Genomic DNA, 24,626 nt, shown 5'->3' with positions numbered 1-24,626 from the left:
AATCATTAAATTTTTTTCATAATCACTAGAAGACATAAACTATCTTTAACTATTTTTGTCGTATCAGAAGGTGGTTGTCCAGATACCAGCAGCTTGGACTTTAAAACTAATTTGAGACTTACATATAGATTAAATACAGGGTGTTTCAGAACTATGGGATCAAACTTCTAGGGGTTGCTCAATGCAACAGTAGAATCCATTTGAGTATAGGAACCCATGTCCGGAAATGTGTCACTACGCCACTACGGCCCTAAGACGCGTTTAAATTTAGAAAAAATATTAATTACCTAAATAGGATCTGATGCATTTATTTTTACCTTTTGTATATGATACCATCACAACAATTCTTCAAAATGTCTTCCTCCAACCAGTAGCGAAGCGTGAACTTTTTTTTCGGGTAGACAAACAATCAAAATCGTTAATTATAAAAAAATGTGTACCTATTCAATATTATTCACTTTAAAGAAATAGAGAATGAAAGCGCATGAAATATTAACTCAAAGAGAAAAATTATGTAGAGATACAAAAAAGAAAAAAATAATTACTACTAGCATAAAAAGATAGATAGATAAAAATAAATACTACTTACTAAAAAACACAACTAAAATACAATTGCTAATATCGAACGGTCGTTCATAAATAACCACTAAAATATCCACTAAAAAACCTTTTCTATACACCCAAAAATAAAAATACTAATTATTAAATTAGTATAAATATATTGTTATATGTGTATATATTGTATTAGTAATTAAAATAATATAAATACTATAATACTATAGCACGCGCCCCCACCAAATGCAGATTCATCAAAACAAAACAAAAGTGAAGATGTATTGCGGCCGATCAGATCAAGCGTGTCCATAAACAATAACCCTCAATAGCATAATAAAATAGCTGGTCGACTTTGATAGACAAAAGCTTGAATGTCTTTTCCGCGAGTAAATTTTGCATACGTAATAGGCCAACCCCTGCGTAATAGGTTAACCCCTATAAACTGTTTATCTATGGTAATAGGCTGAATGCTGATGCGGCCGGACCTCTGTAGCCTGCTTGATGCGTATTTGGTTCGATTAGATGCTCCAAATTTCGGAAGACAGATATCAATGTGTCTTCCTGGGGCTTGTATACGTTAATAGGGTGTTAGCCCTGTATTTTTATCCAAATTTTAGGTGCGGCAGGCGGGGGCGCCTTCGGATTAATCATGTTTAGATATATAATAATAGTAAGGATAGCGACTACGTTCTGTGTTGATTTTTTTTTTAAATTTTAATTTAACAATTACATGAAATAATTACGTGACAAATTAACGACAAATAACTGGATAATTTTGGGTAGACAGTGTCTACCTTGTCTACTCGTACGCTTCGCCACTGCCTCCAACCTCAATACACCGATTTAAACGCCGCACATGATTTCGGCGGACTACACTAAAAATTTGATCCTCGTTTTGAATGATTTCAAATGCTGCTGTTATTCGTCCAATCAAGTCTAGCTCTGATTCTACTGGAGTTTCGTAGACTAAAGACTTTACATGTCCCCACAAGAAAAAATCGAGCGACGTTAAATCGGGTGACCTAGGAGGCCAAGAAACTGCTCCATCTCTGGCAATCCAACGGTGCCCAAACCGCTGAGCCAAATACTCGCGTATTTGTACAGCAAAGTGAGCCGGCGCTCCATCATGCTGAAACCACATTTGCTGCCTAACGTTTAGTGGAACATTTTCAAGGAGTTCTGGGAGAACTTGCTCCAAGAAACGCAGATAAATAGGTCCTATTAACCGTTCCGGTAGAAGGTATGGCCCAATTAAATAATCATCAACAATGCCTGCCCATACGTTGACAGACCAACGATTCTGATGTTTTCTTGGAAAAATTGCATAAGGATTTTCTTGGTCCCAAACATGGCTATTCCTACTAATAAAAATACCGTTTCTTGTGAAAGAGGCTTCATCGGTCCACAAAACATATCGTAAAATATTTGGTTGTGAATGATGACAAAATTGAACTCTAGGATGAAAATCGGCTGCAGTCATAGCTTGAACTTTCTGGAAGTGGTAAGGATGGAGTTGTTGCTCATGTAGTACCCGCCAGACAAAAGCGTTACTCGTATTCATATTCTTAGCGACGTCACGTGTGCTATTTGATGGTTCATCGGCAACTCACTGAAGCACCTCTTCTTCAAATTCGACCGTTCTTACGGTTTGAGCAACACCAGTATCATGCATCTTGGTCTTAAACATGTCTGTCTCAGCGAGCCGCAATAAACTTTTTGTATCCAGGATGCTGTCGTTCGGGATAACGTTCATGATACAACCGCGATGCTGCTCGTGCATTGCAGTTTGTTGCTCCGTATGCCAAATGCATATCCGCCAATTCTTGATTGGTAAAGTTTTCCATTGGCAATAAATATTTGAAAATTGTAAGCTATAAAACTTTTAAACATGACATTGAGAATTGACATTGATAAGCGTTGATTTTAAACAATTGTTATGGTATCATGTACAAAAAAGTAAAAATAAATGCAGCAGATCCTATTTAGGTAATTAATGTTTTTTATAAATTTTAACGCGTCTTATAATCCCTTATAATTCCTAAAAATGCAGAGATTAAATGTAGACTATCAACATCACCTTTAAACATTTTCTTTCCTCACTTATAATTTTCCATTAGTGCTGCAAATATCAGATAGTTGCTAAAGTTGCTTGTCATTTTTAATATAAATATACTGGATTGTTGAGAGAATAAAATTACTCATGTAACTTAATTTATAATATTAACTGATGATGATAACTGCTATCTTTTCTTAACGAATAATTTAAGCCAGTGATCTTCATTAAATCTTGTAATGAGTGATTCAGTTGATATTATATATATATCTACAACCTGAGAAATAGTTTCACGGAACTTTTACTCAAACAAAGCCATTATTATATTTATAAGGGGATATTTTCCACATCAAGATATCGACTCTTCGATCTATTTTTCTTCACGCCACTGGTAAATATTACTTGTGTCGGTGGAATCAACAATGCGATCGAGCGGCGTTGCGATGTTGTTGCCTTTTTCTACAATATAGGGACGTTATCTACATTTATTTAACTTTGAATGTTGACTTCTTTATACTTCTTATACAGTGCTTTTCTTTGAAGTCCCCCCCCCCCCCCCCATTTATTTTTTGAACGAGTCAAAAAAAATTTTTGAAACTTGGCATAAGTAAATTGGTCTATAGATACTATTTTTCACTGTAAGCTAGGTAGTTGTAAATTCCAAGATGGCGGCTGGGCGACATCTTCAGAAAAAATTTTAAATAGAAAGGGGGGTCGTGTGGTACCTCATTTTAAAGGTCTCAATGAGTACTTTATAACCCTGAAATATTAGACCCATATCTTAACTCGTTTCAAAATGGCGGCCTAATAAAAAAGTATTTTTTTTTATTTTAACGTTTTACATTTTTATGATTTTTGAATAGGTAAAAATCAGTGTACGAAAATAAATGCGTCACTATTTTATTTTGACATAAAAACGACAGTTCTAAATGTCAAAATAACACATAAGCGCCATCTTGAATAAATGCATTAAATAGAAATCTTGCGTTACCTCATTTAAAAGGTTTTATTGAATACTTTTAATATTTATTACATGGACAATTTTTAAATCCAAAATTCAAAAATTATAAATTATTTGTATATTATTATTAAAAACGTTAATAAAATCGCAACAGTGTATTTTTTTGGCTGTTACTTTTAGACAGGTCAAAACGGAGTCCACCGAGTCCATGTAATAAATATTAAAAGTACTCAATAAAACCTTTTAAATGAGGTAACACAAGATTTCTAGTTAATGCATTTATTCAAGATGGCGCTTATGTGTTATTTTGACATTTAGAACTGTCGTTTTTATGTCAAAATAAAATAGTGACGCATTTATTTTCGTACACTGATTTTTACCTATTCAAAAATCATAAAAATGTAAAACGTTAAAATAAAAAAAAATACTTTTTTATTAGGCCGCCATTTTGAAACGAGTTAAGATATGGGTCTAATATTTCAGGGTTATAAAGTACTCATTGAGACCTTTAAAATGAGGTACCACACGACCCCCCTTTATATTTAAAATTTTTTCTCAAGATGTCGCCCAGCCGCCATCTTGGAATTTACAACTACCTAGTTTACAGTGAAAAATAGTATCTATAGACCAATTTACTTATGCCAAGTTTCAAAAATTTTTTTTGACCCGTTCAAAAAATAAATGGGGGGGGGACTTCAAAGAAAAGCACTGTATAGTATCTTAGCATATTTTATAAAAAAAAATGCGTCATATTTTATTTAAGAGGATAAGTATTATTTTGTGCCTGTCAAAATAAGTGACAAATTTTTATGATATTATAAAGTGTGTTTTTTTTGCCATTTTTACATAAGCATTTGGCATTATTGCATCAAAGATGTGACTCAATAAGTAATACAGTCTCATATGATTGATATTGTACTGACTTAGACATAATAATATAATTAAAGCGATATCTCTGGCTTATTTATGTTTCTCTACCTGTTTGAATGCAGTAAATACTCAATACTCAATACTCAAATATTTATTTCCATAGACTCATATAAGTAAGTATCGGATAATGTCAAAAAATAAAATTATAAGACCTAAATATACAACTTTTAAAAGGCCTTAAGAAAAAACAATAAAAAATTTACAATTAACTAAAGACTTAGAATATAAGAAAACTACAGCTTTTAACAAACAAACAAATACGAATTATGGGAGTAAGGATTAGACTCTGCAATTTAAATATTCTGTTACCGTATAAAAGGAATTTTTAATTAAAATTCTTTTTAATGAAGCCTTGAAATTATTAACCTTCTGAATTTTTTTTATTTCAATGGGAAGATTATTGTATAATTTAATTGGTAAAACTACTGGGCTGTTTGCCACTTTGGTTAATTTAAGTAAATATGATTCCCATTTGTCCAGTTGCAGAATCTTTAAGCCAACCAACTTTTAGATTAATTATTTTGTTAGAAGAAGGATTCTATGAGTATAATAGAGCTAGCACGGTAAAGAGCTAGTAGTTCTATGTCTAATAAACTTTCATTAAATGTTACCCTAGAGTTCCTCTTGAGGTACTGTTATGTTTGCCTGTTCTTAATAGATCTTGCTGAACCTCTTTAAAATGATGAAATATTGAAGTTGCTGATGACATAAGTCCATTCATACCATTTGCCGTCAAAAAAATCTCTTTTAGTATTAATATCATAAACAGAGGATCGTTAATCTTAAAAAAAGAAAGTAAAAAGACGTAAACCTTTACGTTTAAGAATATCTCTTGCTCTGTGATACTGACGAGCAATTAATCCGGAATGAATAATTGATCTGTGGTTTACTTAAATGTACAATTGGTGTTCAACAAATAGAGAAGTTTAGAGCAAATTCTTAAAGGCTTTAGAGAGAGGTCTGTAAAAGAGTATATTAGCAGTATTTACATTAGAATTTGACGAATGAGAGATACTGCTCATAATTCTTTAAAATATATAACACCACTCCATTATAAATGACTCACATTTTCCAAAATATAACACCCGGTATATTATCTTCTATCCACTAGGTGCAATAAGTAAGGCAGTCTTAAAATAACACACTACACACCGCGAGCGTAATTTTATTTATAGAACAACCACATTATTACCGAACACAATCCGGTACGCGTATCCCAATTTTCCAGAGTTTCAGTTTCGGTAAAATGAAAACCAACATCACGGATTTTCAGAAGTATTGCGAAAAAGCCATCGGGAAATTATCGAATGACTGCATCGAGTCATTTAGGGAAGCCAAGGATGATATAACGCGAATTAAACTTATGTACGATGTCGCCCAACAGATTCCCTTAGGATCAGGATCGAGTGATAAGGATGTTAAATTGGCCGAGGAGAAGAAAAATGAAGGGAATCGGTTCTTTGCTAAAAAAGAGTATGGAGATGCTATCAAGTGTTATAATCACGGGATTATATATTGTCCACAAGAAACAAGTAAGCGTTTGTAAAATACTTTGACAGACATTATTAAACTTTAATATGTTTACTTACAGTTCAAGATAGAGAACTTCTAACGATTCTAGTATCAAACCGAAGCGCCACCAATTTCGAATTAGAAAAATACAGGCGGGTCCTGGACGATTTGGACTACATAAGTGAAATTGGTGATTATCCCAAGCACCTAAAGTACAAATTATGGCTGCGAAAAGCTAAATGCTATGACGCATTGGGCAACATCAACCTGGCGGCTGAAGCTTATGCAGAATCCCTTAAGACTTTAAGGCAAAGCAACTTAAAAGAAGACGCCCTACAGTCCAAAATTAAAGAAATTGAAAAAGCAAAAATAGATAATAAAAAGGGAAATCAGAAAAAGGCGAAGGAGTACCAGGAGCTGATACCGGCATTTACTGAAGAACGTTTTGTCGCTGGAAGCGAGTTTGTTGCTGCAAATCCGAAAATCACCGTGGCACAAGATAGTTATCAGGGCCGATATGCTAAAGCTGTCGAGGATATTGAAGCGGGTATGAATTTTCATAGTAAATCATTTTTAAAAGCTTAGAAGTAAATGAAAAGATAGCATTTAGTTATTTTTTGATAATGGCTTTGTTTAAGATTCTGTTAGTAAGGATAAGGACGATTATATATTTTTTTAAATTTACCTAAACTGCTCAGGTGTGCACACGCGCGTTTTCACGATGTAAGAGGAGCTTTTTCTCTTTAAATTTTACCATTTTTCTATGATTGCTTCGTTACTGCATTTTCTATAGCTATTTGTTTTCTTTTTTTTCCGCTCATCACTTTTTTTTATCTCTGGGTTTTACGAATTCTAACCAAATTTGAATTTGTGGACAGTTAACGTTAGCTATATAAGTTACTTATTTCATTGGGTATTAATGGATGGTAATTATTCTAAATTATCTAAAGATCTTACAGAAAAAATTGAAAGACAAATTTATAATTTATCTAAAAAGCATAAAAACCAATTTTCTGATATTGATAGATTTAAATTAACTCCACATAATATGTCGTTTAAAATTTTCACTATCCATTGGAAAGTAATAATTGAATTCATGGAAAGTCACAAAAACTTGTTGTGTTCATCCACTGTTGATTTTAATATGGCAACATGGGTGCAATCAATAGGACCTATAACACCAGGGAAATTGGATCTTTCCATAAATGTTAATTTTTTAATTTTTCTTTCATCTCTTATATTTGGAAAATTAATAAGTCGGTCAGCAAGGGGATTGTCAATAATTTCAGTAATTTTATGGATCCAACGACTTGCAGTAGTTTCGCTAATAGTGGAATAAAATCGCTCCTAAAAGTCGCTTATTTCTAAGGGTGCGTGATACAAAGGTATAACTAAATGAAACTTATACCATCATGTAGAGGACCATCTGGGGCATCGAAAATGATAAAGTACAACTTTTTTTAGTAGGCTAAACTTTGCAAATGGTCCTTAAGCGTGTCTAAGCGCAAATTAGAAAAACTGCGTTTTTCTAAACATAAACCGTTGTATTTACATAAATATGTGACATAGAAATCTGAATTTTTGCACAGATATAGCTTAAACATAAGCGCATCTGGTGACAATTAAGGAATTTTAAAAATATAAAAAGGTTTTTTGTTTTTAAATTAGGAATATCAAATTTTCAAAATGGGGCATCTAAAACTTCACCCTGCGGTGAGCTATGCGAAATATTGAAAATTTTTATACATATATATCGAATGAAATGAAGCCATAACATGTGGAAAGTTTAAAAAAAAAATTAAGTTGCTAACTTGAAGGGTTAGAGAAATATGATTTTTCTAATAGAATCCAAAAATGCGCTCTATAAATTCAAATGAACTGCAGGCGCGGCGCCGGCGTGCGTATACTATAAAAGGGCGCTCGTACATGGCGTGTGGAGTGTCGTGTAGAGTGGGCACTGCTAATCGATTAAAAGTAAGTCTAAAACTAAGTCTGAATTACTATCCAAATTTGAGCCATATGGAGCAATTAATTCAGCTGAAATTGTCAATTCACTTATAATAGATGGTATGGTACTTATTCGAGGACTTAATGAAAAATCATTTTCCACTTTTAATGAACTCGCATGTATTTTTCTGAAACAAATTCTTTCAATAAGCCGAAAGGATTGGAAAAATAAGAATAACAGTGGTTTTTGATAAATATGATAAATCCGTCACGTCATTGGAAAGACGTAGAAGAGGTGATTTTACAGATGCGCATGCATATGAAGTTTTTGGATGTAGGAAGGTGGTAAAATTTAGGGATTTTTGGAGATTGTCAGAAAATAAACGATCTCTACTAAAATTTCTGACCGCTTATCTTCTAAAAAATTCACCTGATCTTTTGCAAACAGAAGAAACTCTGATCATTGCTGGTGGTTTTGAGAATCCAGACTCATGTTTTTTAGTTGACAAAAATGCTGTTACCGAATTAAAAGATCTGACATCAAATCATAATGAGGCTGATACACGAATTATACTTCATGTTTCATATGAATACCAAATGCTTCAAGAAAAGGTGCTAGTAAAGTCTGTAGATACCGACGTTGTCATATTACTAATTTTTTACTATTCTGAATATATAAAAGCTAATTCGGAAAAAAAGACCTTTTGATCGAATTAGGACAAGGCAACAAAAAAAGGATTATTTCGATATCCGAAATAGTAAATAAACTAGGATATCAAATTTGCCAGTGTTTACCAGCCCTGCATGTGTTAACAGGGTGTGACACAACAAATGCAATGTTTAAAATTGGTAAAAAAACAGCCTATGACGTATTTTCAAAAAATATACAAACATGTAAAACCCTTTCAAATCTACACTCTGACTATAACTGAAGCAGTTGATATTGCCACAAATTTTGCACTGGCTTTATATAAAAATAAAAACAAGGACATTAATACACTTAATGCACTGAGCTACCAACTCACAACAACTTCGAATAAGTCCGCATCAGAACTTCCACCAACAGACGACGCATTTTATCAGCATGTACTAAGGTTAGTGTAGTTATAATTTAAATTTAGATACTATTACAAAACAAAACTTATAAACATTTTAGGTGCATATTGCAACTGCGTAGGATATGGACTTCCAGTCATATACCTATTATGCCTACCCTTGACTCCATTAATTTTGGTTGAACCAAAATTAACCATATTCTGGAGCCCGTTCTAATGACTGCTGATCCCATACCTGGGGATATAAGACAAATATTGGACTTCTTCTGCAAGGATAAACAGTGCTCTGATAATAAATGTGTATGCCTAAAAGAAGGGTTAAAATGCTGCAGCGATTGTTCCTGCAAAAATTGTCAGAACCATAACATCCCTGACGTATATGATGATGACGAAGAGGAAAATATTTAGGGTAAATCTCATACAAAACTTTCTTACATCTTACTCCTTATGTTTTTTTTTTTAATTTCTAGATGCAAAAAAAAGTTTGCACCGCAAACCTTGGTCATATTTAGACTGATATTGGGGTAGCCGCTGCCAGCATCAGCGCGCGTCCAATGGCCGTTATATAAAAATTCATATTTTTGTAACTGTTTAAGTTAGCAACTTAAACTGTTAATTTTTTTTAAACTTTCCACATGTTCTGGCTATATTGAATTCAATATATATGTATACAAATTTTCAATATTTCGCATAGCTCACCGCTGGTGAAGTTTTGGATGCCCCATTTTGAAAATTTCATATTCCTAACTTAAAAACAAAAAACCTTTTCACATTTTTAAAATTCCTTAATTGCCACCAGATGCGCTTATGCTTAAGCTATATCTGTGCAAAAGAATCAGATTTCTATGGCACATATTTATGTAAATACAACAGTTTATGTTTAGAAAAACGTAGTTTTTTTAATTTGCGCTTGGACACGTTTAAGGGCCATTTTCAAAGTTCGGCCCTACAAAAAAAAAGTTGTACTTTCCCATTTTCGATGCTCCAGAAGGTCCTCTACAATATGATGTGTTTCATTAAGTTATACTTTTTTTTATTATGAGTTTCATTAAGTTATACTTTTATATCACGAAAAGTCATAATTTTAAGGCGATTTTATTCCACTATAATTCCAAATTTAAAATCTTGTTCAACGCTTCTTTGGTAATAATCTGTGGCATAAAATCTTGACATACTAAAACTGCCCATTCAATGGTAACTCTACTTCCTCTGTCTCTATTATTAACAGATGGTTGTGGAAAATAGGATCGAATTAGATCTAATAGTTGTTATGTTTAAGAAAGCTTTTTGATATACTAATGAAAAATTGGTATGATAATTGGGAAACAATCAATGAAACAAATGTTTTAAAAAAGGATGCTGACACATTATGCACGCATTATATAAGGAAGAAGCTATATCGTCTGGTGCATACGATATACAGTAAGAGTTCTGGATTTACACTAGGGACAGTCGGGTCCAAGTCTGGGGCAAGTCCCCAGAGCGACAGAATTTTGAGGGGCGGCAAATCTCAAGGAAGAAAAAAAAATTTTCAACGGTTATACTTATAAATTACCATGGGGAATGTTTACATCTCAAATATTAAGAGTAAGATTTGCTTTAATGAAGTAATTGCTCACAACACAAAAAGTCAGACGCGTCTTTCGATGAAAACGACACGCTTATATACATCTTTAGATTTCTATAGCTGTCAGCTCGTTTTTCGAAACTGTTAATAATATTTTCATTGTCTACATGATCAAACAAGTCTGTAATTAAAAATTCGTCTCCATTTTGCAATTGTATTAAATGACAGAACATTTTACATCTTTCAATTCTTAATAAAAAGTATTTTTCTCCTATTATTTTATATATTTTTTGACTTAACCTCCATTCGTGATAAAAAAAAAGACGAAAGCAAATTATATTTAATTGGATACAAATTAATTTCTAAAATAAGGATTTTACTAGTGTTTCAATATGATAGTTTTAGATAATAAGCAATCTAATATTCAAATTGATCTAGCAACACCTTAAAAAAAAGAATGGTCAGCTAGGATATTGTATTACCATCGAGGTTAGATACAGAGTTTTCCTTCAACTACAGTATTACGGCACGTTATTATATAAGTAGTGTAAAACCATTTGGGTCAAACCATAGGGTTTTTAGGAAATAGAAATTTATTTTAGGAAAAAAAAATGGTACCGTAAAACGGGGTTACTTTGCACCATTTTTTTTAGTTTCATTTTATTAGTTAGGATATAACGTCACTCGAAAAAAGATCTGAACTTTTTATTATAAATATCAATTGAGTAGGTTGTAATATAACTCTGATTATAGCTATTTGTTACGTATATTGTCTAATCAAGAGAACAACCTAGTTTTATTAGTAGAGCAAAGTATACCCCAAAAAAGTCATACTTTGCACCACTCAATATTTTATTAATATTTGGCTACTAAATGCTTGCTGGTGCATAGAAAACCCTTATGATTTCAAACTTTGCATCAATTAAATGCGAAAAAATGTTCGTGGGCCAAGTTTTCGTGGATATAAATCTACCTACCTACATACATTTATGAAACAAGCATAAAAGTAAAGAAAATTGCTACAATTTAAATGAACAAACTTTATTATTACATTATAATAGTAAAAATACAACGTTTGAAACTAATCCCACCACAATTTGTCGCATTCTGGGACAATGTACAATCCTCGTTTGGACATTTTCTTGGGAGGGCTAATGGCGCCAATTACGTTGTCCCACGAATACCATATTTCATCAGGTCTTTCTGGTAATTTCCAAAACTTTATCGATCTGGCCATAGCATTGATCATCGCTCCATCGTTTTCTATTGCTGTTATCACTCCAGGATAAACATGATCTTCATAGGAAAATAAAACGTACTCACCAACAACTTTTTTAACATCATCTAATCCAGAGTTTTTGACTTTTTCGACAATATTTGTTCCATGAGAACCTGAGACGAGTTTTTCATTAAATTCTTTTTCTTCTTCCATCTCTTGCATCTCATTATTTCATCATCTGATGAATCCCTGCCTAGTGGAAAGTGGTCGTCCAAAACAATGTCCTCTTCTGAATCATCTACGATTTCTGGTTCAACAGCTTGAAGAGGTGTGGATGTAGATGCTCCAGTTAGATCTGTTAAACTAATTTCAGAATGGGCAATACTGTTTCCTGCTGAAACCGTTATTTTCTTCTTCCTACACTTCCCGGCTTAAACTGTGTGGCTTCCTGTCTTTTATCTTCTAAATACTTAATGAAAGTGTTTTCGATATCCGACGAACTTGATTTATTTGTGTCGCTAGCAGTTTTCATATTAGATTGCTTAGTTGTTGTTAACCGCTCCAAGAGCGGTGTTACATCGCAAGGGACGATACCGCATTTCCTAAATCCCGACTTTAATATCTCAGCGCTATTCTTTTAAATTTTTTCCATTAATGATCGTTAAAGCATTGGAAAATGCTGTTTCGCAAGTACATTCGATCTACTTACTCCCTACATAAGTTTTCTTATATTGAGATAAAATGTCTCTCCAGGCTCTTTTCATGGGGGCAAATAATGCACCATCTAGCGGTTGTGTAACGTGGGTGCTGTTCGGAGGCACATACGGAACATACAAAATCAATGTCGTGTCTTCGACGTAAATCGAGGACTTCATCATTAATATGAGAGGACAAATTGTCTCCTAAAACGACCTTCTTTCCCTGATTTTTTTTAAGCCTGGGCAATAGGAAAGTGCTGAACCAATTTGCAAATGTCTGTGATTCGAACCAACCAGATGCAGTATTTGCATTACGCGTACTAGGGGGACCATTCTCAGTCCAGGTGTCCCACAAATGCTTGGATTTGTACACCACATAAGGAGGTAGAAGCTCACCAGCTGCATTTCCACAAATCATAAGAAAATGCTACTCTTTGAGGAATTACAAATTCGTTCAGGATAGATAACACCACGTTTAGTTAATATCTTTTTTTGACCGGGGTCATCGGTTAAGTTTGTCTCGTCATAATTAAAAATAGCGGCTCTACATCAGTTAATGTTTGTTTTAGATTTTCTATGTATTCAGGCATTTGGTTTGCATTGAGTGCTGTTCCTCCCTACTTCTTTTTATGTTCGAGGCTATCCTTGCAGTAAGGTCCTTATTACGAGTTAAAAATGATTTGACCCAATCGATACCTGGAGTATTTTTTTTCCTTTGCGATTTAAATAGCTCTTGATTATTTGTCGCAATTCCATTCCAGTAACAGGAAAACCTGAATCACTAAGGCTATGATTGCATTGTACGAAACATCTTTCCTCTTCATAAGAGAATATTGATGGGTATCCAGGTTTTCAAGTGTGTGTTCCTTTTAATTTGTAAAAAATAGTTCTCCTTGGAATGTTAAAGGATTCAGCGGCAACTCTTGTGCTCATGCCACCTTGTATTGCTGACAAACATGCCTTCAAAAGTTCTTCTGAGTAGTCTGCATATCTGCGAGATCCCAGTTTCCTTTTATAACGTCTGGGCATTTTCTGAAAACCATTTACCTATTTAACTTTTACTCTTGCGAATGAAAATAGTTTGGACGTGACAAGTAGGGGATACTTTGCACCACTTGCAAGTTGGGGATACTTTACATCGCACTTGAGCGATGCAAAGTATACCCAATTCCACGTGATAAGTGCACATGTAAACAACGTTTATTTTTTATTGCTATCCTTGTTTAAACCCGTTATTTTAACAACTACAAATCGCAATCGGTTATAGTATAAGCCTTTAGACGTATAGTTACCAATTTTTGTACTCTGGGACTTTCTGCACAGTATGATTTTACAAAGCCAGAAAATCATAGAATTTCTAGGTTAATATTCGGACGGTTGCTGATAAACAACTGGCGACCAGAACCATATTCGCGCGCGTGTTGGTGACGTATTGCATGAATATGAAACATGAAATATATATAACATGAATTCTTATGGGACCTAATCTTTCTCTTTATATTGTGGCACTCGTATAAATCGTAAAAAATTTTGTCATGAAGCTTTTTTACTAGTTTTTGAATGGCCTTTAACAGTAATGTTTACCAGATTTGGGAGTTCTTCTTTTAAGTTCTTCAAAAGTTATGTTAGTTTTTCTCAAAGTTAACTTAGGTTAAAAAAGGAACGTTTGACTCTTAAAAGTGTAAAAAAAAGATGGAATAAAAAAATTATTAATTCAGCTTATTACAGATCGTATAAAGCAAGAGATAGATCGAACGATAAAATATAAGTTTATTTACATACAAGTAATTTTATCTGTAGAAACTTGAATAGAATTTGCTACTTCTAGATCGTTATTGATAAGGCACAGTTCACAGGCCACAAATATAATCTTGTCACTTTTTACTGTTTATTTTGCTATTCCTGTTTTGCAAAAAACACAATAATATGTACATCTGTGATGTAAACGTAAATGTACAAAATAAATCAGTTGACCAGCGACAAATAACAATCCTTAGCATACGATTTTACCTACCCTAACTTCGCAAGCTAAAATCACCTCAAAAAAAAAGGGCGGCATTTTTCACAGTGCTCAGGGCGGCAATTTCCACAGTGCCCAGGGCGGTATTTTTTGTAAATCCGGGCCTGGTGTCGAATCGTAATTTTAGAATCCCAGTGCAGGGAATTTTGCGGTTTTTTTAAAGCGTTTCTTGGGTTTTTCGAAAAACTAAAAAATATTGCGCTTTTGTGTCTAGTGAGTAAAAGAAAGAATTAATTTTATTTGTGGCAGAGCACTCGGAATTAAAGTCGGGGAATTTCACCCAAGATTTTTTAGCTAAAGCTGCACATGCCTTGTGGACAAAAGTAGCGGACAGATTACACAGTCTCCCTGGAGCACATCAATTCCATCGTAATAGGCTTGCTTAATCTATATAATTTAATAAATTGAGCATCTAAATACACTTCAAATGGGTCAAGAAATGAAGAGTACATTGCATTCTTTCGATCTGCCGCTGAGTTTCAGTCTCTTCCAATGCATCGACGTTTCTTTGCACAAGATTGATCAATCTTGCCGTTTGATTATAGTTGTTTTTATTCAATAAACCACAAAAAAAAACACTACGAAAATGCTTAACGAACTCACACAAATTAAAAAAAAAACAAAGCTAGCTTAAAATCAAAACAAGACAAGTGGCAGAATCAAATTGAAAATCGCACACGAACTTTAAAATTCGAATGGTACCTATATATACCCACACCGCATGCGAAAAAGTTCGCATACGATGCGGTGGAAAATACGAATATCGATTTTTCGTGCGAAATCCTCTAATTTCGTATGCAAATCAAATTCGAATGGTTTCAAAAATACGGCCCCCAGATCTTCTTTGTAAATTCCTGTATCTCCTGTAGCCCAGTACTCCACAATTTGAAATCAAGCATTCCATCGACGCCTTTTCCTCACCGTAGAATCTGCACGTGTCTATGTCAGAGAAGCCTATTCATTATAGGTGGTATACCTTACCAGCGTTCGTAGGTTCTTAAGCTCTGGTACTGTTTAGAGTGAACTAACCCATCGGTGACACTTCAATATCTCCTATAGGTGAACTTTTGTGAACTCTTTAGGTAGAGTGGATCCAATAAAGTTCTCCTTAGCCCTTTTATTTTGCGTAGATGTCCGCCATTTTATATCCGGCGTACCCCTCACGTCCTGGTATCCAGACTAGAGTGATCTGATTCCGAGCCGCCAGGTCATTAAGCCTGCTGTGACATACCAATAATAATCTGGACCTGTATGTATAGTCGCTCTAAGACCCGATTGGCTATCCGAGAATATCTTAACTCGTATTGCCATCTATCTTCTTCCGGATAGGATTTCCACAGTCATCAATATCGCGTGTAGTTCCGTTGTATCCTTGTTTAGTGCTATGGATTTGTGTGCTCTAGACCCTAATATTCCTGTCCCAAGTCCTTGGAGCGTTTTGATTTGCTTACTGTTCCCAGGTGAATTTTCTAATCAAGACGGAACCCAGATATTTCAACCTGGAAACAATCTTGATGCCACTTATCCAAAGACTAGGGACATTCATTACCCTTTTCCTGATAAATGGTACAATAGCCATCTTCGCCATGTTTATAAATATTAATCAGATATGGCGTCCCTGTGCTTTATTTTGTTTCCCAAACTTAAATTGCTACTTCGAATACTTTATTTCGAATCGATTGAAGCCACTTAAGACAATTCGAAGAACGAGCTGAAGTTCATCCAGAAAAAGGGCATGTATGATTGGATTAATCGTTAGCATAAGTACAATGCATGGAAATGGGAAGAACGTTTGATGACGAATAAATTCAAATTTGTTGTTTAATCATTTGTTGTTGTTGATAAAGTGTCTATGTGTAAGATCTAGTTTTATTACCACACTTTGCTTTTTAATCACAAACTTTTTTTGAAAGTCTAATAGTAACCAATCTTAATGGTATTGTTTAGATCTCGTGAATTACCTGGAAGAAGGAAGAAGCTAAGACTTCATATTTTTAATGTCTGAACCGTTTAATGATTTCAACAAATGTGTGGTGTGTGATTAGCCGTAGAAAATTAGTTTTTGCAGAAATGACTGAACACTCTTCATAATGATATGGACTGAACTCTCAGAGGCCTTTAATAAAACCACAAATTATATCACAGTTACTATTACTGAAAATAGCATTAAAAAAAGTTAACACCAGTCAGAGTAAACTTTTGATGGTCCCTGGAATGTATCATATTCTGTCTCTCTTGAGCTTATTTTAAATTGATCTCTTGTCAATGATCAAACCAGAGTATTTAAAACTTTTCTGTTTTGTAAAGAAAAAGAAGTACTTCATTTATGAGTTGTCAAAGGGAACAAATAAAAAAAAACCTCCTTTCCCTCTATTTTTATTTAATGAAATTCAAAGTTTCTTAAGTAGCCGACATGTTTCGAACATATAAATGGTCATCCTCAGTGATACGGTGAGAATCTGACGATAAAAATAATTTTTTTCGGAAAGAGTTTAAAAATATAACTACTAATGATCAAAATTATTTTATCTATTATCATTTTTTCTAGGTACTATTCTAGTAGAAGAACCTGCTTTTTCCTCAGTGGTAGACAAAGACCACGCCCTAGTCAACTGTCAAAACTGTTTGACCTCAGTGGAACTACCAATAGCTTGTCCAGGATGTGCAGATGTTATATTCTGTAGCACCCACTGTAGCAGAATGGCCACAAAATCCTTCCACGCGGTAGAATGTGGCTTTCAGAGAAACTTATTCGATTCAGGGGCTTCGGTGAATTGCTTGTTGGCTCTACGTATCATCAGCCAAAAACCTGTACAGTTTTTCCTCGATAAAAGAAACAAGTTGAAGGATTTCTTGAAGGATTCTTGCAAAAAGAACGTAGTCAGAAAAAAGATTTATCGGTATGTAAAACAAGCAAACATATTCAATAAAATTATTAAATTTATATTTTTTTCAGTTCAGATGATTATGACAACGTATTCTTCCTATGTCGGAACCAGGATCTCAGGAAAAAAGAGGAATTAATCCACTACTCTTGCATGTCCATATATCTCCTAAGAATTTTGAAGCATGGCTCCTATTTTGGAGACTATCAAGACGACATCCTAACTGAGGATGAGCTCTTTATCGGATCATTAATACTACGCCATTTGCAAATATTACAGTTTAATGCCCACGAAGTGTCCGAGCTACAAAACTCTACTGATCTCGCACAGAAATCTCCAATAATGTTTACAAATTATGAGAATGCCACAATAGGAGCCGCACTGTATCCTACATTAGCTTTGTTTAATCATTCTTGTGATCCTAGCATTGTGAGGTAAAGATGAAAGTATTCTAAATAAGTTTCTTGATATCCCCATATAAACGAAGTTCTAAACCTTTAGTCACTCTGATTCTTTACTCATTCATCTGGCTTTTTGTCTCTTTGAGGACTCGTCGTATATGATCTGTTCTTTGAGGAGGTCTGTACACCCTTCGTATTCTTACACTTAAGGTCAGTGTGGAAGTACCCTCACTGGGACATCTAGTGCAGTGCTTTTGGAGCTCAAAAAATGCAGATACTTTAAAGAATGGATCACAACCTACCCAGAACTGCACTGAAGATATTTAATCATATGTTATCTGGAATACTATGTGTTTAAGATACGACCGTTTAAGATTGACTAATCCTAATTATTTTTTCCAGATATAATATTAAAAACAAAATTATAGTTCGTGCAATCAAGCCAATTAAAGCAGATGATATTATTTATGAAAATTATGGTCCACTCTATATGACAGATACCTTGGAAAAACGTCAAGAGGAGCTGAAAAATAATTATTGGTATAATTTTACTCTTACAGAATTGATAAAGAATTCATCCTCTTTCTGTTAGGTTTGAGTGTCTTTGTCAGCCCTGCACGGATCTATGGCCGACCTTTCAAGAAATGAAAGAGAACGAACTTAGGATTCCATGTAAGACCGATAGATGTCCCTATATATTTACGGTTAAAGATCAAGATGATCCGTTTATTACGTGTCCATATTGTAATAATACCACGAGTTTGATACCATACCTCAGAGGATTGATGGTGAGTAAATAATATAGTACGCAAACAGATGATTTAAAATCCATTGCATTTCAGAAACTCGAAGAGATTTTACCAGAAGCAGAACACCAACTCAGCATGAAACACTTTGAAAATGCTTTGAAAAAGTTTGTGCAGGCTTTGGAGATTTTGTTTAAGTATTCGAGGCCTCCCCATCCAGAGATTATTAAGATACAGCAACGGATGAGGATATGTATGCTACATTTTGGAAATAAGGCCTTTGATTATAAACCAGAAACTCAGTGTTAGGAGGAGTTTGTTGAAGATTTTTTAATATATTATGGTATTTACCTTTTCAGGATTTATTACTTATTTCTTGGTTCTCTTTATTCTACACTTTTCTAAAGGAGATTACTCCTTGATACCTGACCTCCTTAAAAGTCCATGATCCTGATCCCGATTTATCATTTTGATCGCTCTTTCTTTTGTAACGTTGTGACCACTCAGGATTCTTTTGAATAACTTGATGCCTATGTGTACAGTTACAACAGTGACCTGTATGTATTGTTTGCAATCAGATCAAACATAACTTCTTTGTTAATGCTACAGGACAGATAACAGGTCTTTGGCTTGTCTTCACTGCTTGGCATGTCCATGGAAGGTCCAGGACCTGTAGGTTAAAGGGAAGATCTGAGCTTTGAGAGCTCATCCTCTTTCCTAATACTCTCTCAGCTAAGTTGGAACCTTTGGATCTTCAAGATCTCTTTGTGATGATATTTTGAATAATAAGTCAGCTTGATAAAGGAGCAAAATCAGCAGCAGGAGCAGGATCTAAATTGAATGGAGCTAATATGCTGTTAAGACTATTCGAATACTATTTTTTCACTTTTATACGTCAATATGCTCGTATCGCATTATTTCTATTTCTGGTTTTGTGTGTACGTCTCTGTCTGTGGCATAGGTAGCTGATTTGAACAAAATAGAGTATATAAGGTAAATGTTCGGAACTCTAGATATCAAGCTATGCAGTCAACCTTGAACAGAGGATCCTTCTCTATCCTAATGCTCATCCTCTGAAATAAAAAAAAGTGAGCATTTGGACCACCGCCTCACACAAGTATAGCACAGCATAGTTGTGAATGGAAAGTGGCAAAAGAACCAGCTGTAAATTCTTATGGAGATTATTTGAAGGATGATGAAGAAGATATATAGATGGTCTCATTAAGTTTCATAACTGCACTTTCCACCTGTATCTGTCAGTTAGCTGCAGAATCAATGTGCACCCCAAGAATCTTTGCTTGACCAACAGGGTCAGCTACAGATCCAAGGTCTATCATAGTAAAAATTACTTTTTTAGTTATACTATAGTTTCAAACGTCTATAGTTTTGGTTCGTACAGAACTGGTCGAGTCGTCAGCGATACTCTTTTTGAGTATAATTGGCCTCCTGATCTATCAAAGTCAGTTAGTTATGTAAGCAAGAGAATTGGACTCAGAAGGCATCAAAACCCTGATTATTCAAATAATTCATTATGTCGCAGATCAAATTCAGAAATCCACAAGATGCGCTTTGATTGCTGAAGAAATCAATTTGCTCATAGGTAAACTAATCAAAACCCTTCTTGAAGGAGCTTATAAAGGTCGTAGAAGAAGTGGTGAAGGAGCGCTGAAGGGTTCAGCTTATCTGAAGCCCCCGGACACTCAATTAATGCTGGTATAGAGGAAGAGGACTTTCTTATTATTCTCAGGAGAAAAAGGGGTAGCTGACACAAATCTGACACTCCGGAGGTAGACGAAAGTACCTAGGAGAGACAGGCTTACATAGTTGAGCCCTCTGACTGTCTCACCAGACAATTACTAGATCAAAAAATATGCAAAAATCGACTAGTGATGGATCTTGGAAAACTGGACTGACACTTAAGATGTTGTAGACACTTAAGTATTGTAGTGCGGTCGTTATTGGGAAGCGGAAGAAACTGCTGACCACGTCATTGGGTAAGTTCCAAGCACACATGAGCGCAAGGTTCGAATATCTATGCAATATTTACAGTGTCTCTAGCGACCTACAATCTTTGCGACCAGAGTACTATTCTGATCCTGAATCTGATCCAAAGTGATCGTTCTGATCTTTTTCTTTTTTTTTAATTCTCAGTGATCTCAGGTCACGGCCAGCATTCTTTTGGATAACTTTTATCAAATTATTTCCTCCCATGGCTTTCCAAAACGTGTCTTAACATTCATATTCTGTTATTGAACCTTTGGTTTTCTAAGATCTTTTAGACACGAAAGTCCACCAATACAATTTGATGAAGGAACAAGATTAGCGGTAGGAGCAGGACCTAGATTAAATGGAGCTAATACGTTGTTGCGCCAACTTGATTACTGCTCATTTTGAGCCCTTTTGATAAGTCTAAGAACACGTTGAGTATTGGGATCACGGCCTCCACTACGTCTAGCATAGGATAGTTGTGAATGGAACACAACTGAAGTGACAACAGAACCAGCTCTAAATGACTAAGGAGTTTCATAGCTGTACGTTTCAGTCAGCTCCAAAGTCAATGTGCTTCCCAAGGAAGTTTGCCTGACGAATAGGGTCAGCTATAGATCCAAGATCACTTAGTGAAAAAACCGCTCTCTAAGTTTTACTATGATTTCAAACCTCTTTAGTTTTGTCTCGTACAGATTTGGTCGTGTTATCGGCATAAAGGATATAATTGGTCTACTGATCTATCAAAGTCAAGTCATTTACTTATATAAGCAAGAGAATTGGGCCCAGAATGCATTCTAACCCTGATTATCGAAAGCATTCATGATGTTAAAGACTAAATTCAGAAATCCAGAAGTTGCGCTTTTGTTCTTGCAGAAACCAAATTGCCCGTATGGAAACAAATCAATATCCTCCTTGGCGGAGTCTATAAAGATCCTAGAGGACCTAGTAAAGAAAAACGAAAGGGTTTAGCTTGTTTGAATACCTTCACACTCACATAATACCGGTATCGTCTTAGACCTCGAACCTATAATCTGCATAGAGAAATGTGTAGCTGTCGCATTACTAAACAGTCTGCACGACAAAAAGGAGATGGAAGTAACTGGGAGAGACAGGCTAAAGCGTACATAGCTAGGCCCTTTGCCTATCTTACTAGACAATTACTGCGTCAAAAGAAACGCGAAATTTGACTCACTAAGGACTGACTGCTGACTATTTCATTGGGTGAGTTCCAAGCACACACGAGACCTAGATTTAATTATCTGGGCAATACTTACACTTTCCCTAGCGACATAAAATTTCTGCGAGCAAATCACCATCCTGATCTTGAACCTGATCCTGAGTGATCATTTTGATCTCACTCTCTTTTTTAAATCGCAGTAACCTCAATTCACAGTCAGGCTTATTTTGGATGCCTTGCAATCTTGCATCAAATCGTTTCCTCCCATCTCCTTCTGAAAAGTGTATGAGAGAATTCTGTTATTAAATCTTTGGGTCTTCAGGATCTCCTAGACCAAAGTCTCTGGTTATCTACGTTTGTTTCGATATCAAATGACTTGTTTCAGTCGGCAATACAATTTGATGAAGGCGCAAGAGGAGCAGCATCAGGAGTAGGATCTAGACTAAAGGGAGCTAATATGCTGTTGTGACTAGTCGATTACTACTCATTTTGATATATTGCGTTATTGTATTTCTGGTTTCGTAGGTCTCTATGTGTGTCAAATACATGGCTGATTTGCACAAAATAAATTATAAAGGGGATATGGTAAGTATTTCGATAGCAGTCATCTCTGAAGACTAGATCACGCTCTATTCTTACATCCTCTGGAAGTCCGTTGAGTATTGGCTTGATCGCATAGAATGGTTGTGAATTGAAACATGACAACAGAACTAACTCTAAATGTCTATAGAGATTATTTCAAGGATGACCAAGACAATATATAGAGGGTCTTATTAAATTTCGTAGCTGAACTTTTCATTTGTGAATTCCAAATAGGTCCAGAGTGAATGCACATCCTAAGGAACTTTGCCTGATAAATAAGGTCAGCTGCAGCTCCAACAGTGTAAAAACCACTTTCTCAGTTGAGGCTATGAGTGCAATATCGGACTAGCCCACAAAAATTCAAAATCGGCTTTATTGTAGAATATTATCCGTCAAGTTAAAATCTATTTACTGCACAGTGGACCAAACGACCTATTCCTGGCAGCACTAAACAGGTTATTGAACTTTATTATTGATAAAAGTTTAAAGAAGCAAAGTGGACTATCCTCAGTTAGTCCACTGTGCTGCTAAAAGTAAGATGTTTATGTGCTGTTTGTGATCGAAACTTTTTTCTGAATTATTTTCAGTTTCGGTTATTGTAAGCAAGCTATTTATATAGTATGAATATCCATTTGTATTTGCATTAAAAACCCATAAAAGTAGAACCCACTTTTTTTAGGTTAGGTTATGTTCTTATTTTAAATTAATTTTTAAACTGTTTTCGTGAGATACTTATTAGATAGTTTATCATTGCTTATTGGCTTTACTGTTATGCCTTGCAATATAGTATTAGTGATAAAAAGAAAATAATATAAGTAATCCACATTATTTCGTTGTAGTGGCTTAGTCCACTTTTGCTCAAAAATTTCAAATTTAAGTTGTTATTCTTAAAAAGAAGAATTTGTTTATTTTCTTTTTTTGCAGATGTCTCAACCTTTGAATCGGACCCTTTTGCGGATTCTGGGTCGGAGTACTTGCCCTCGGATGAAGATTTAGAGGCATCTAATAGGCATGGGGAAGAAGACGAAGGTGGTACAGAAACGTATTTTAATGAAGCCGAATCAGCGCCAGCAGAGGTATTACCCCATACTTCTAAACCAAAAAAGCGTGTACAGTCCTAAAAAATGAAAAAGAAACTTAAATAAAAAGAGAAGATGTGCTGGACGAGAGTACATAACCAAATCTGGCAAAATTGTTCCATCAAAACCTTTCAAACCTCTTGAATGCACGTGTAAAGCTAGATGCTCAGTTTTGATTTCAGTAGAACGACAAATGGAACTGCATAAAAATTTCTGCCACAGAAAATATTTATCTCCAGATTTCGGCATGGGTAAAATGTACCAGTTATACAAAGATGAAGTAGAGAATACTCTGTCCTATTTTGTTTTGCGAGAGACTTTTAATAAATAATTCAACCTACACTTTCATCCGCCGATAACTGCCTCTTGCAAAAAATGCGATTTATTTAAGATTAGAATTAAAGCAGCCGACGATAAAGTGAAGCAACAACTAGGAAGGCTCAATGTGCTAGAGACACCTTAAGAAAAGACACTGAACTGGCAAGAAGTGGAAACGCAGCGGTCATATGTTTTGACTCTTCCTTCACCTCTATTTATTACAGACATTTGTTACTATAAAAGGCAGTTATGGACTTACTGCTTTAATATACATGAAATGGCAACCAATATATTGTTCATGTTTGTATGGGATGAAAGTATTGCTTCCAGGGGGCTGCAAGAGGTGGGATCTTGTATTTTATATTACATTAAAAAACTTTGTTACATCAAAAAGACTTATTATGTGTTCTGACCAATGTGGTGGTCAGAATCGTAATATAAAAATGTCATTGATATTTAACTATATTACTGCATCTCCATTATTTAGTGTGGAAGAAATAGATCATAAATTCCTTGTAAGTGGTCATTCCTATTAACCATGTGACCAAGATTTCGGAACCATAGAAAAAGAAAAGAAATTCCATCCACATGATATACATAAGACATGCTAGAAAAAAAATCTCTTTACCATAATAGAAATGGATAAGTCAAGATTTTTTTCTACTAAGGAACTTGAAAGTAACACGGACTATACATCAATATGCGATTTCCAGTATGGTTTTCAAAACAAATTATTTCTAATATCTTTAAGAAGGAAAAAGCATATCGTGATTATAGATCCTCTCCAACTGAATTTAATCTTTCCAGATACAACAGGCTTCGTCAGACAGTAAAATCTCAAGCCCGTGAGGCCACACAAATCAAAAGGTCACAAATGAGTTATACTCATTTGTGACCCAAGCCGAGGAGAACATTGTCACTGATCCCTCATC

The 24,626-nt window shown here is 34.8% G+C and overlaps 1 protein-coding gene and 1 long non-coding RNA gene across 2 annotated transcripts; both read left to right on the top strand.

The window, feature by feature from the left end:
* The first annotated feature begins 5,692 nt into the window (after positions 1-5,692).
* Positions 5,693-18,907, top strand: LOC126744669 (SET and MYND domain-containing protein 4-like). The gene is made up of 7 exons (XM_050452182.1): positions 5,693-6,031; positions 6,091-6,558; positions 17,066-17,417; positions 17,474-17,836; positions 18,206-18,343; positions 18,396-18,591; positions 18,646-18,907. The coding sequence occupies exons 1-7, from the start codon at positions 5,746-5,748 to the stop codon at positions 18,856-18,858; spliced, it is 2,016 nt and encodes a 671-aa protein (XP_050308139.1). The 5' UTR covers positions 5,693-5,745; the 3' UTR covers positions 18,859-18,907.
* On the top strand, positions 6,574-9,731 carry LOC126744670 (uncharacterized). Its single transcript, XR_007663280.1, has 3 exons — positions 6,574-9,052; positions 9,115-9,422; positions 9,484-9,731. It is a non-coding gene; the product is annotated as an uncharacterized LOC126744670 (long non-coding RNA).
* Positions 18,908-24,626: the final 5,719 nt, after the last annotated feature.

This window comes from Anthonomus grandis, chromosome 14, assembly GCF_022605725.1.
Source record: "Anthonomus grandis grandis chromosome 14, icAntGran1.3, whole genome shotgun sequence".
NCBI classification, from domain to species: Eukaryota; Metazoa; Arthropoda; class Insecta; order Coleoptera; family Curculionidae; genus Anthonomus; species Anthonomus grandis.
This window is presented reverse-complemented; position numbering and strand designations above follow the sequence as displayed.

What these genes read in the sequence shown, in the direction of transcription:
- LOC126744669 (XM_050452182.1), top strand. Translation starts at nt 5,746, where the DNA reads ATGAAAACCAACATCACGGATTTTCAGAAGTATTGCGAAAAAGCCATC. An exon ending in GTCAGAAAAAAGATTTATCG is followed by an intron (nt 17,418 to 17,473) that starts GTATGTAAAACA and finishes TATTTTTTTCAG; the next exon opens with TTCAGATGATTATGACAACG. An exon ending in CATACCTCAGAGGATTGATG is followed by an intron (nt 18,592 to 18,645) that starts GTGAGTAAATAA and finishes ATTGCATTTCAG; the next exon opens with AAACTCGAAGAGATTTTACC.